The 14,308-nt window shown below is 42.7% G+C and overlaps 1 protein-coding gene across 3 annotated transcripts in view; it reads right to left on the bottom strand.

The window, feature by feature from the left end:
- Positions 1–14,308, bottom strand: part of LOC140729221 (arf-GAP domain and FG repeat-containing protein 1-like) — a 126,270-nt gene that overhangs the window by 47,065 nt on the left and 64,897 nt on the right. For all 3 annotated transcript variants that reach the window (XM_073048738.1, XM_073048739.1, XM_073048741.1), the window contains exon 3: positions 3,018–3,133. In XM_073048738.1, the coding sequence (XP_072904839.1) occupies positions 3,018–3,133 (116 nt within the window). The remainder of the gene's footprint in view (positions 1–3,017; positions 3,134–14,308) is intronic.

The raw sequence follows: 14,308 nt of genomic DNA, 5'->3' as shown, positions 1-14,308 counted from the left end.
CCAGTTGCCTGTTTTTGTCTTCAAAGAGCAGTGATTTTTGTTGCTGATGGTTGGTGAGAGTCAATCAAAGGAACACGGCAGCGTACACTGGATGAATTCCTCTGTCAATAACTATTAGGAACCAATACACAATTTTATAGTACTTAAGCAATATTGGTAGTGTTCTAATTTGCTCTGGATTTCATTTAAATGCTCAGTTAAAACAGTAGTTTGTCTTTTTTATACCTTTTTAATAATTTCCATGAAACTTCAGCTAATTGGGGTAGCCACTAATTGGTCCCAATGTGTCCCAGTTAACCGGAATCCATGGTACTGTTCTATTTCAACTTTAAATGGTTCTAATAACAAGGTAGTTGCACGAGAATCTAAAAACAGAATTACATTAGATGCTTAGTATGTATTGATTTTCTTCTCTTTTGTTTCACACATTTATTCACTCCAAATTACTACAATCTATTACATAACAACCAGTCACGAGGACATCTTCAAAAGGCAATACCTCAAAAAGGCAGCATCCATCCTTTCGGACCCCCACTGCTCAAACTATGCTTTTTTCATGTTACTACCACTGGGGAGGAGGTACAGACACTCAACAATTCAGGAACAGCTCCTATCCCTCTGCCATCAAATTTCTGAATGGACAATAAACTATGAACACTACCTCACTATTTTTTGCACTACTTAGTTATCTTTTCTTCATACAGTCCTGTGCAAAAGTCTTAGACACACATATATAGCTAGGGTGCCCAAGATTTTTGCACAGTACTGTGTTAATTTTATGTATTGCACTCTAACGCGGCCACAAAATAAAATTCATGACATATGCGAGTAATGATAAACCTGATTCTGATATGGGTCTCTGTTGTGGACTGAGAGTGGGAAGGGGGCAGGGAGAGGGGAATCATGGTTGGGAAAAGGGGAAAGGAGAGGGGAGGGAGTGGGAAGCACCACAGAGACATTCTATGATGATCAGTAATCCAATTGTTTGGAATCAAATGACCCTGCCTGGTATCTCAGTGCTGTGTGTATCTGCACCCGTGCCAACACCCTCTCCTGCCCTGGCATTCCTTCTCTGCCAGCTGTCCCACACCTCTCCTGCAGTGCTCCACCTATCTTTCCAGGCCTTTTGATATGTTTCAATGAGATCCCTCTTCATTCTTCTGCATTTGAGTGAGTACAGGCCCAGAGCCATCAAACACTCCTCATATGATAAATGTTTCAATTCCACAATCATTTCTGTTAATCTCCTCTGAACCCTCTCTAATGTCAGCACATCCTTTCTTAGACAAGTGGCCCAAAACTGCTCACAATAGTCCAAGTGAGGCCTCACCAGTGCCTTGATAAAGCATCAACAGGACATTTTTGTAAATATATCACTATTCAAAGAATGATCAGTAATAGCTCTCAGAAATGGCCATCGTAAACAGAAACAGGTTATTTCATTATTTATTTCATCACTGTTATCTTGGCTTTACTGTACAAAGATCACTTGATGTGTTTCTATACATTACAACCAATGACTGTGCTTCAAATACTAAGTGCTTTGAGACATTTTAGGCACTATTGCCTAGAAATTCATGTTTCAGAATCTCCTTTTTCTCTATCAATGTTGATTGACCTACTGAGTACCCCCAGCATTTTAACATCATAAGGCTATAAAGCATAGGAGAAGAATTAGGCTATTTGGCCCATTGAGTCTGCTCCACCATTCCATCATGGCTAATTTATTATCCCTCTCAACCCCATTCTCCTGTCTTCTCCCCGTAAGCTTTAACACCCTGACTAACCAAGAACTTATCAACTTCCACTTTTAAATATACCCAATGACTTGGCTTCCACAGTCATTTTAATAATGAATTCCATAGATTCACTACTCTCTGGCTAAAGAAATTCCTCCTCTGTTCTAAAGGGACATCCTTTTGTTCTGAGAAGGTGTTCTCTGGTCCTAAACTCATTTGTGTGTGTTGCCCTGGATTTCCAGCATCTGCAGAATCTCTTATGCTTACAGTTAAAGTGTAAAACCATTCTGATTATGCTCAAAAAGTATGTCTAGTTAGAGTGGCTTCAGCTTCAGTTGCTGGTCTGTGCTGAACTGAGGTGATTAGCTGACCAAATATTCAGGACAGTGACAGAGGGTGTGAAAGTGAGAATCTGCCAGAACCTATGTTCCTAATCCTCATTCACTCTCCAGTGCTGGCTGCTGGAAGGTACGCTCTGCATACCTATAATTGGATAAAAACAGGAAGCTTGCAGTCAAATAACTGTCTGCACTCATTAAAAAAATTTACTTGAGGATAAAAGAAGCACTCTCAGATCTCGAGGGAAAGCCTGCTGGTATACAAAAACATATGGCTGAGATCCATTTGTAGGTTTTTCTATAGGCAATAACATTTCACCCAATGCTAAATTGTGCAGAGATTGGAGAGGGTTCAAAGGAGACTGACGAAAATGTTTCCAGGATTGAAAGGATTGTCACACAAGGAGAATTTGATGGCTCTGGGCCTCTACTCACTGGAATTCAGAAGAATGAGATGTGACATCACTGAAACCTATTGAATGTTAAAAAGCTTCGATAGAGTGGATGTGGAGAGGATGTTTCCTATGGTGGAGTCTAAGACCAATGGACACATTCTCAGAATAGAGGGGTGTCCTTTTAGAACAGAGATGAGGAGGAATTTCTTTAGTCAGAGAGTAGAGATTCTGTGGAATTCATTGCCACGGGTGGCTGTGGGGGCCAAGTCATTGGGTATACCTAAGGCAGAAATTGGTAGATTCTTGATTAGTCAGGGCATGAAGGGATATGGGAAAGAGGAAGGAGATTGTAGCTGGAGGGAAAATGGATCAGCCATGATGAAATGGACAACAGATTTGATGGGCTAAATGGCCTAATTCTGCTCCATGGTTTATTGGTCAATTTAAACAGCAGCAAGCTCAGCAAAGAGGAGTGACCCTAGCCAGGAACTGGAATTATTGGCATGACCTTGACTGTAATAACTATATAGTATATAATTACGCACCATCTTTTCTTCTCATATTTATCCTGCAGGAATTCCTTGATTTTTTGAGGATCCCTGTAATCCGGGATAACTGCTGATCTGGAGTCGAATAGGCCCAGCCAGATCTGCCTACATACCTGCACAGGAAGCAAACAGAGGAATTAAGCTATCTTTATGCAGATACAATGCACAAAATGTCACATCATATTAACTAGGATTCCTGCTCTCGATCAGCAGACTTCATTGTTTCTTTGCAGAGAATAACAAATGTGCACATAGAGAGGAGATGCTGAAACTGTCTGATTGGTGTAGAAGCCACAACCTATCACTCAACATCAAGAAGACAGAATAAATGATAATAGACTTCAGAAAGGGCAAGGTGAAGGAACACACAGCAGTCATCATAGAGGGATCAGAAGTGGAGAGAGTGAGCAGTTTCAAGTTCCTGGGTATTAATATCTTTAAGGACCTAATTGGCTCTCAGCCTATTGTTGCAGTTACAAAGAAGGTACAACAGCAGCTATATTTCATTAGGAGTTTGAGGAGATTTGTTGTGTAACCCAAAGCACTTGAAAATTTCTACAGATGTACCGTGGAGAGCATTCTAACTGTCTGGTATCTGTCTATCTGTCATCAGTGTCTGGTATGGAGGGCGGGGGGGGGGGGGGGGGTGGCGGAGAGAGGGTGGCTAATGCACACGATGGAAGTAAGCTGCAGTTTTAAACTCAGTTAGCTTTATCATGGGCTCTAGCCTCCGTAGTATCCAGGACATCTTCAAAGAGCAGCATCTCAAATAGTTAGCATCCATCATTAAGGACCCCCACCACCCAGGACATGCCCTCTTCTCATTGTTACTATCAGGAAGGGGGTACAGAAGGCTGAAAGCAGATTCCAGAATAGTCTTTTCCCCTCCGTCATTCAATTTCTGAATGGACATTAAAACCATGCACACTACCTCACTACATTTTTATTTCTGTTTTTGCACTATTTATTTATCTATTTGATACATTTCATATAAATATATATATACATACATATACACACACACAGATACATATATATATATACACAGTTCTTTTCTAGATTATCATGTATTGCATTGTACTGTTAAATTTTACAAATACAGGTGGCCCCCATTTTTTGAACGTTCACTTTATGACAACTCGCTGTTACGAAAGACCTACATTAGTACCTGTTCTCACTAACCAAAGAGGATTTTCACTTTTACAAAAAAAAGACGTCCGCTTTATACGTGTGTTTACCCTGAGAAAGACAACAATGACTGTGAAGCCCTGTGCGGGCAGTTGTTTGTGCATGCGTGTACATGCAGATTCTTTTCTCCAAATTGATTTTGGCTCACTGTCTTCCCGAGTTTGATAAGTGAAACTACACCATACATACAATATTTCTACTTTATATAGGGTGTATATTTATCATATCACTCCTGCTTTTACTATATGTTAGTGTTATTTTAGGTTTTGTGTATTATTTGCTTTGATTTGGTAGGTTATTTTTTGGGGTCTGGGAACGGTCAAAAATTTTTCCCATATAAATTAATGGTAATTGCTTCTTTGATTTATGACATTTTGGTTTACAAATGGTTTCATTGGAACGCTCTACCTTAGGGTTGCAGGGGAAACCTGCATGCCTGTGCTATTAAACCTGATTCTGATTGTGATTCAGGAAGGCAGAAGGTTCCAAACAATCCCCACTATTCATAAGTGGTGAAGTAGTGGAAAGGTTCTTCATTTTCAAGTTTTTGGGGATGAACATCACCAAGGAGCTTTCTTGGTCCACCAACGCAACCTCAATAGCAGGGAAAGCAGAATAGCAACTACACTAAGGTGCTAAAGGAAAGTTCATCTGCCCCAAACTTTGCTGGCCAACTTTTATAGATTTGCAGTAGAGAGCATCCTAATATCCTGACAGTGTGGTACTCTGGCTGTAGCAACCCAGATCACAAAGCAATCCAATAGGTGATTAGGACAGATCAGCACATCATTGGGACTCAACCAAACCTGGAGACAATCTACAACTCTCGATGCCTATGGCACACTCAATACATCACTAAAGACCCATCCCACCCCGTTCACCGTCTGTTCAATCTCCTAACATTTTAGCCCAGAAAACAAGACTGAAAAACAGCTCCTTCCGAGGGCCATGGTGCAGCTGAATAATGTTACGCCTCGGCTTGCCAATGGCCTTTGAGTGTTATGGACTATAAAGTCACTTGTTGCATGTAAATATGGGATTTGATAGAGGTATATAAAATTAAGAGAGGTGCAAATATGGTAAATGCAAGCAGGCTTTTTCCACTGAGGTTGGGTGGGACTACAACCAGAGTTCATGGTTAAGAATATAGAAATGTACAACACATTACAGGATCTTCAGCCCACAATGTTGTGCTGATCATGTACCCTACCTAGAAAGTGCTTAGAATTACCTCACGGCTCTTGAACTCAATCCCATGGCTGATGAAGGTCATCACACCATACGCCTTCTTAACAATACTAACATCCCCAACTTTTGTGTCAACAGCAAACTTACAAACCTACCCTTCTACTTCCTCATCCAGGTCATTTATAAAATCACAAACAGGAGGGGTCCCAGAACAGATCCCTGTGGAACACCACTGGTCACTGTCCTCCATGCAGAATACGAACCATCTACAACCACCCTTTGCGTTCTGTGGTCAAGCCAATTCTGGATCCACAAAGCAAGGTCTCCTTTGATCCCATGCTTCCTTACGTTCTAAATGAGATTGGCATGGGGAACCTTATCAAATGCCTTACTGAAATCCATATACACTACATCCTCTGCTCTACCTTCAATGTGTTTTGTTACATCCTCAAAGAATTCAATCAGGCTCATAACCCATGACCTGCCATTGACAAAGCCATGCTGACTATTCCTAATCAGATTATGTCTCTCCAAATGCTCATAAATCCAGCCTCGCAGGATCTTCTGCAACAACTTGCCCACCACTGAAGTAAGACTCAATGGTCTATAATTTCCTGGGTTATTTCTACTCCCTTTCTTGAAGAAAGGAACAACATTTCCAACCTTCCAATCCTCTGGTACTTCTCCTGTCCCTATTGATAATGCAAAGATATTCGCCAGAGGCTCAACAATCTCCTTCCTTGCTTCCCACAGTAGCCTGGTGTATATCTCAACCAGTCCCAGTAACTCATCTAACTTAATACCTTTCAAAAGCTCCAGCACATCCTTTCTTAATGTCTATATGCTCAAGCATTGCAGTCCTCTAGTCATCCCAACAATTGCCAAGGCACTTTTCACTGGTGAATACTGAAGCAAAGTATTAAGTATCTCCACAACCTCCTCCGGCTCCATGCACATTTCTGCTATCGCTCCCGACTGGTCCTATTCTCACATGGCTCATCCTCTTGCTCTTCACAGGCTTGTCAAATGCCTTGGGGTTTTCCTCAATCCTGATCGCCAAGGCCTTCTCATGGCCCCTTCTAGCTCTCCTAATTTCATTCTTGAGTTCCTTCCTAGCAACCTTGTAATTTTCTAGAGCTCTATCAGTACCTAGTTTCTTGAACCTTTCATAAGTTCTTTTCTTCTTAACTAGATTTTCTACATCCTTTGTACACCATGGTTCTTTTACCCTACCATCCTTTCCCTGCCTCAATGGAACATATCTATGCAAAATGCCATGCAAATGTTCCCTGAACATTTGCCACATCTCTGCCGTACATTTACCTGAGAACATTTGCTCCCAGTTTATGTTCCCAAGTTCCTGCTTAATAGCATCATATTCCCCCAATTAAAAGTTCTCCCAAATTGTTTGCTCCTATCCCTCTCCAGCGTTATGGTAAAGGAGATAGAGCTGTGACCACTACTCCAAAATTGCCTCCTACCTAACCAGGTTCATTTCCCAATACCAGATCAAGTACAGCCTCTCCTCTAGTTGGTTTATTTACATATTGCATCAGGAAAACTTCCTGAACACATCTAACAAACTCCACCCCTTATAAACCCCTTGCTCTAAGGAGATGCCAGTCAATATTAGGAAAGTTAAAATCACCCATCACAAACAACCCTATTATTATTGCACCATTCCAGAACCTACCTCCCTACCTGCTCCTCAATGTCTGTTACTATTTTGGGGAGGGGGGAAGGCAGGATCTATAAAGACACCCAGTAGAGTTACTGCCCCCTTCCTGTTTCTGACTTCCACCCACAATGACTCAATAAACAATTCCTCCATTACTTCCTTCTTTACTGTAGGCATGATTAGCTATGCCACTCCCCCGCCTCTCCCTGTCCTTTTTGAAACGTCTAAAGCCTGGCCCACTTATCAGCCATTCCTGGCCCAGAGTCATTCAAGTCTCTGTAATGGCCACACCATCATATTTCCACGTACTGACCCACGCAAAATACAGACACATCTCAAACCATCTGGCTAAGGGCATCTTCACTCTTAACATCGTTTCCTTACAAACTCCCTACTAGCTGTTTCTGCTTGTGCACCAACCGCACCATCCTCTGCCTCTTCTCTTCAGTTCCCACTCCCCTGCAAATCTAGTTTAAACCCTCCCCAACAGCATTGGTAAACCTCACTCCCAGGATATTGGTTCCCCTGCAGTTCAGATGCAACCCATCCCACTTGAAAAGATCACCCTTCCCCAGAAAAGGCTCCAATGATCCAAGAACTAGAAACACTGCCCCCTGCACCATCCTCCTGTTCTGACCTTCCCTAGCTCGTGGCACCAGGACTAATCCAGAGATTACCAATTTGGAGGTCCTGCTCTTCAGCCTCCTTCCTAAGCACCTAAGCTCACTGTGCAGGACCTCTCCCCCTTTCCTGCCTATGTCATTGGTACCAATATGTACAAAGACCTCTAGCTGCTCACCCTCCCCTTCAAAAATACTCTGCAACCGTTCAGAGACATCCTGGATCCTAGCACAGGGGAGGCAACACACTATCCTTGATTCTCTTTTAATGCCATAAAATCTCCTATCTATCCCCCTAACTATCGAGTCCCCTATGACTATTGTTACACCTGACTTCACCCTACCCTTCTGAGGTTCAGAGCCAACACAATGCTATTGGTCTGGCTGCTGCTGCCTTCCCCAGATAGGTCATCCCCCTCAGCAGTACCCAAAGGGGAATACATGTTGCTGAGGGAAAAGGCCACAGGGAGACCCTGCATTGATATCTTTGACCACTTACCTCTCTTGGTGTTCACCCATTACTCCCCGAATTTTGCACTTCGGGTGTAATCAAAAGCTCTATCTATCAATTGCTCTGCCTCCCGGATGATCCTTAGTTCATCCACCTCCAGCTCCATAAAGCAGTCATCAAGGAAACCATTAAGTTCCACGAATTCCCACATCCTACAGGAGAAGCATTCCAATGCATATCTGCCATTTTGCCTGCACTGTACAATGGGATATGGGTGAAAGGTGCAAAGTTTAAGGGGAAACTTCTTCACTCACAGAGAGGTATGAGTGTGGAATGAACTGCCAGTGCATGTGATGCACACAAATTGAATTTCAACATTTAAAAGAAGATTGGATAGGTATATGGATTGTAGGAGTATGCAGGTCGATGCGAGAAAGCAATTTAAATAGCTTGGCATGGACTAGATGGATAGAAGGGCCTGTTTCTGTGCTGTACTTCACTGTGACCCATTCAATTTGATTTCAGAATCATGGCAATCACTCAAGGCAAAGGCCCAAGAAATCATTTAGCAAAATGCTCATTCCAATTCTTGTTTACCAGCCAGTTTGCATAGGGGTATCCATTTACATCCTCAAGAGTAACTGCTCAAAGGGCAATGATATGAATCAACAATAATAGAGAGATTTAGCAGGAATCAGTTCTGGTTCAGTGAGGACTTGAAGTGATTTTGGAGTGCGTGCATTGCTGGGATGTCTTTAAAGTGTTTGATCATTAACTCCTCGGGATGAGGTTGTGCAACTTTCAGCTTGTCCCAGGCTGCCAAGCGTGAAAGTTAAAAGCCCTGAAATCATGCCATGGACAGGCAATGGTCACCAGTAAGTGAGCAAAGTGATTAAACATTTGAGGAGGTCATCATCCAGGAGGTCCTTCTGTACCCTGGCTTCCATGAATCGCCATGTGGCGCAGTCTCTCTCACCTCCTCCTGTCTTGCATAAGGGAGGCCCGGAATTTTACACAAGCTGCTGCAGGAGCAGGATTAGAAAGGTAGGATGGTGGACTAGAGAGCAGACAGCTAAAGCTCCACGTTTTAGGAATAGTATATGGAACAAGCTCCTCGGCCCACAATGCTGACCATGAAGCCAAATTAAACTAATCATTTCTGCCTGCACATGACCCACTTCCCTGCATTCCCCACCTGTTCCTGAATGACACTTAAAAGCCATTAACACATCTGCTTCAGTCACAACCCTAGCATTGCACTCCAGGCAACCACCACTTTGTATAAAAAATATCCCTCATAAGCAACACACACAAAGTGCTGGAGGAAGTAAGAAACTTCAACTGTTTAATCCCCTCCACAGATGCTGCCTGACGTGCTGTGCTGTACTTTTCTATGACTATGACTCCCAAGTATCACTACACATTTTGGTGTCAACAGAGCATGCCCACATTGTTCAGCAGAACAACACAAGTAACAACCATAGAACAAGTCCCGCTCCATACTCTCACACAGACAGTCTTTCAACTCCAGCACAAGCTATCTCTGGCCACCAGGTGACACACCAGACATTGGGCCTTTGATTTCCTCAGTCAACCACCTTTCACTTGCACTCTGTCATTACATTTTCAAATGACCCCACAGTCCAACTTGTGCCCTGAATATATCCCTGGTGTGAAGAGTCTGGACTGGCCTAGGAGTAATATGGGATTGATGTAAATGGGCGCTTGATAGCGTGAATTCAGTAGACTGAAGGAACTGTTTCCATGCTGTACAACCCTGTGACTGAGTACTGAGGTGCGGCATCCAGGCTGGAGTCTGTGATGCACACCTCCTCCCCACCCCACTGCTTGCTTGGCAGAAGACAATCTCTGTTGAGGCTCTCTTTAGATTTCAGTGGCATTGGAGGGCTTGAGTTAGAACTCTTTTATCGAGTGACTGTATCTTTCTATCTTATAAGAGCTATGTGTGCTTTGCGCTGTGTTTGACTGTTGGTACTGTGTTTTGCACTTGGACCCCGGATTAACACTGTCTCGTTTGGCTGTATTCATGAGTATGGTTGAATGGCAATTAAACTTGAATCGAATCAAATTGATGTTTAGAAAGTCCACAAACTCATCCCCACCCATGCATCCTACGTGACACAGCCACAAGTACACTCACTGCCCAACTCATGGCCTTATTCTTCTCCTTTACCCAATCTAACATTACTTTCTAAATTTAGAAAGAACCTGTAGACTATTAAATAAGGACTAAACAGACTGGGATTCATCTCTAGAAAGTAACTGACCAAGCTCAAATCTCCAGTGGCTCACTACACTTTTGGATCATATTGTTGGCTGATCCGCTAGCTTCAGACTTTGAGAGAAACTTGATGCCCACCAGCCTTGCAAAGCTGGATAGAAATAATGCTGAGGTACACAGACCAGAAACTACAAACAGCACAAAGTAATTTTGGTTCAAACTGGCTGAAAGCAAGTTAAAAAAAAAATGAGAAAACAGGAAGCACTACAGCACAAAGTGATCAGCACATGATTCGGACATCCTTAAAGGTCAATAAAGATTGAAATGTCGAATTCCTTTGAGTTGGATGTGAGGCTAGAGTTTGGAATTGTTTTGCCAGCATTGGGGAATGAAAAACTAGAGGACATAGGTTTAAGGTGAGGGGGGAGAATAACCTGAGGAGCCACCTCTTCACACAAAGATTGGTCAGTGTATACAACGAATTGCCACAAGATGGACAATAGCAGGTACCTATTGCAGATACAATAACACCATTAAAAAATACACGGATAGGAAAGGTTTAGAACAGGGGTTGTGAACCTGGGGTTTAGAGGGATGTGGGCCAATGGGCCAATGGGCATCTTGGTAAGGCTGAAAGGCCTGTTTCCATGCTATATGAGCATATAACTATAGGTTTAGAACCCTGGATGAACGCAGTGAAGTAAAGTTCCTCAATGTCCCGAGGAGAATCAGATTTGTTTAAATTAACAGTGTACCATTTTAGACATATCACAAAACAATTATCCCGAGATGATGATCTCATGTGGTTACTACACCAGAATCTCTCCATTCGTTCATTCTGTATTTCCACCTGTGAAATCCTGTATCAACAACTCGCTTTTATTTAGCAAACACTCTCACAGTGTTCCATTAGATCACATCTACATTTAAGCCAGATACACAGACATCAGGACACATAATGAACAGCCCTTTGGTCAATGAATTGAATTGACAATATTATTTACATCCTTCATATACATGAGGAGTAAAAATCTTTTCGTTATGTCTCCGTCTAAATGTGCAATGTGCAATTTATAGTAATTTATAATAAATAGGATAGTCAATATAACATAACGTAGAAACACAGTTGTGTCAGCACGAGTTAAGCAGTCTGATGGCCTGGTAGAAGAAGCTGTCCTGGAGCCTGTTGGTCCTGGCTGTGGTACCGTTACCCAGATGGTAACAGCAGGAACAATTTGTGGTTGGGGTGACTGGCATCCCCAATGATCCTTTGGGCTCTTTTTATATATCTTTCTTTATAAATGTCCTGAATAGTGGGAAGTTCACATCTACAGATGCGCTGGGCTGTCCACACCACTCTCTGCAGAGACCTGCGATGAGGGAAATACAGTTCCCATATCAGGCAGTGATGCAACCAGTCAGGATGCATTGTGTCCCTATAGAAAGTTCTTAGGATTTGGGGGGCCCACACCAAACTTCTTCAACTGTCTGTGGTGAAAGTGGTGTTATTGTGCCTTTTTCACCACACAGCCGGTACATAGAGACCACGTGAGATCCTCAGTGATGTTAATGTCGAGGAACTTAAAGCTGCTCACTCTCTCAACCCCAGATCCATTGATGTCAATAGGGGCTAGCCTGTCTCCATTCCTCCTACAACCAGCTCCTTTGTTTTTGCGACATTGAGGGAGAGGTTGTTCTCATGACACCACTGTGTTAGGGTGGTGACTTCTTCTCTGTAGGCTGCCTCATTAATATTTGAGATTAGGCCAATCAGTGTTGTATCATCAGCAATTAGAAGATTGGAGCTGTGGGTAGTGACAATCATGGCTATACAGAGAGTAAAGGAGGGGGCTTAGTACACAGCCCTGAGGGGCACCTGTGTTGAAGGACAGAGGGGCAGAGGTGAGGGAGCCTACTCTTACCACCTGACAATGATCTGACAGGAAGTCCAGGATCCAGCTACACAAGGCAGAGTGAATGAGATGGAATTTACATAGCCTCTTCAAAGAGGGGGCAGATCATTTTTAGCTTATGTCTCTGATTTTCAGTCAGCAACAACTGAGGGAAGCAGATCTCAGATTTTTGAATTTTCTCTCCATTTAGAACATAGTCTACTCTTTTATTTCTTCCACCAAAGTACATGACCATACACTTCCCAACACTGTATTCCATCTATCACTTCTTTGCCCATTCTCCTAATGTGTTTAAATCATTCTGCAGGATCTCTGCTTCCACAACACTACCTGCTCCTCCACCTATCTTCGCATCATCCGCAAACTTGGCCACAAAGCCATCAATTCCTTCACCCAAATCATTGACACATAATGTAAAAAGACGTAGAATCAACACACCCTGTGAAACACTAGCCAATCACAAGACTCCTTTTGTTCCCAATCTTTGTCTTCTGCCAATCAGCCAATGCTCTATCCATGCCAGTACCTTTCCTGTAATACCATGGGATCTTAACTTGTTAAGCAGCCTCGTGATTGGCACCTTGCCAAAGTCCTTCTGAAAATCCATGTAGAGTCAGAGAGAAGTCCAGCACAGAAACAGGCCCTTTGGTCTATCTAGTCCATGGCAAAACCATTTAAACTGCCTACTCCCTTCGACCTGCACCGGGACCATAGCTATCCATATCCTTACTACACACATACCTATCCAAACTTCTCTTTAACATTGAAATCAAACTTGCATGCACCACTTGTACTGGCAGCTCATTACACGCTCTCACGACTCTTTAAGTGAAGAAGTTTCCCCTCATGTTCCCCTTAAACCTCTCACCTTTCATCCTTAACCCATGATCTCTGGGTATAGTCCCACCCAACAACAGTAGGAAAAAAGCCTGTTTGCATTTACCTATACCCCTCATAATGTTGTATACATCTATCAAATCTCCCCTCAATCTTCTTTGGAATGAAGTCCAAACCTATTCAATCTTACCTTATAACTCAGGTCCTCTAGACCTTGCAACATCCTTGTAAAATTTCTCTGTACCCTTTCAAACTTGTTTACCTCTTTCCTGTAGGTAGGTAACTAAAACTGCACACAATACTCCAAGTTAGGCCTCACCAACATCTTATATAACTTCAACATGACATCCCATCTCTTGTACTCAATACATTGATTTATGCAAATATGCCAAAAAATTTCTTAATGACCCTCTTTATCTGTGACATCACTTTTAATGAATTATGGACGTGTATTCTCAGATCCCTTTGTTCTACCATACTCCTCAGGGCCCTACTGTTCACAGTGTAAGACCTACCCTGACTGGCCCTACTGAAGTGCAAAACCTCACACTTGACTACATTAAATTCCAACAGTACAACATCCACCAATTCTCCATTGTCTATCCTATTCATTGTTTCCGAAAGAATTCCAACAGATATGTCAGGCAAAATTTTCCCTTGAGGAAATCATGCTGACTTTGGCCTATTTTATCAAATGCCTTCAAGTACCACATCCTTAACAATCTTCCCAATCTACCTTCTCTACACATCTTCTGTCCCTCAGTTTGCATAGTAGAGTTTACCCCACCAGCCTGTCCCCCATTATGTCCTTTCAAAATTAGCTGCACTTAAAAGTCAAAAAGCACAGAAACAGGCCCTTTGTCCCAACTGGTCCCTGTTGATCAAATGCCTATCCAAGCTAGTCCCATTTGCTCACATCTGGCCCATATCCTATCTTGGAGTATTGTGAGCAGTTTTGAGCCCCTTACCTAAGAAAGGATCTGCTGACATTGGAGTGGGATGACAGGAGGATCAGGAAAATGATTCTGGGATTGAAAGGCTTGTCATACGAGGAGTATTTGATGACTCTGGGCCTCTACTCACTGGAATTCAGAAGAATGAGAGGGGAAAGCCTCAACAGAGTGGATGTGGAGAGGATGTTTTCTAAGGTGGAGGACTCAGCCTCCGGTTG

This window comes from Hemitrygon akajei, chromosome 6 (assembly GCF_048418815.1).
Source record: "Hemitrygon akajei chromosome 6, sHemAka1.3, whole genome shotgun sequence".
In the NCBI taxonomy this organism is placed as follows: Eukaryota; Metazoa; Chordata; class Chondrichthyes; order Myliobatiformes; family Dasyatidae; genus Hemitrygon; species Hemitrygon akajei.
This window is presented reverse-complemented; position numbering and strand designations above follow the sequence as displayed.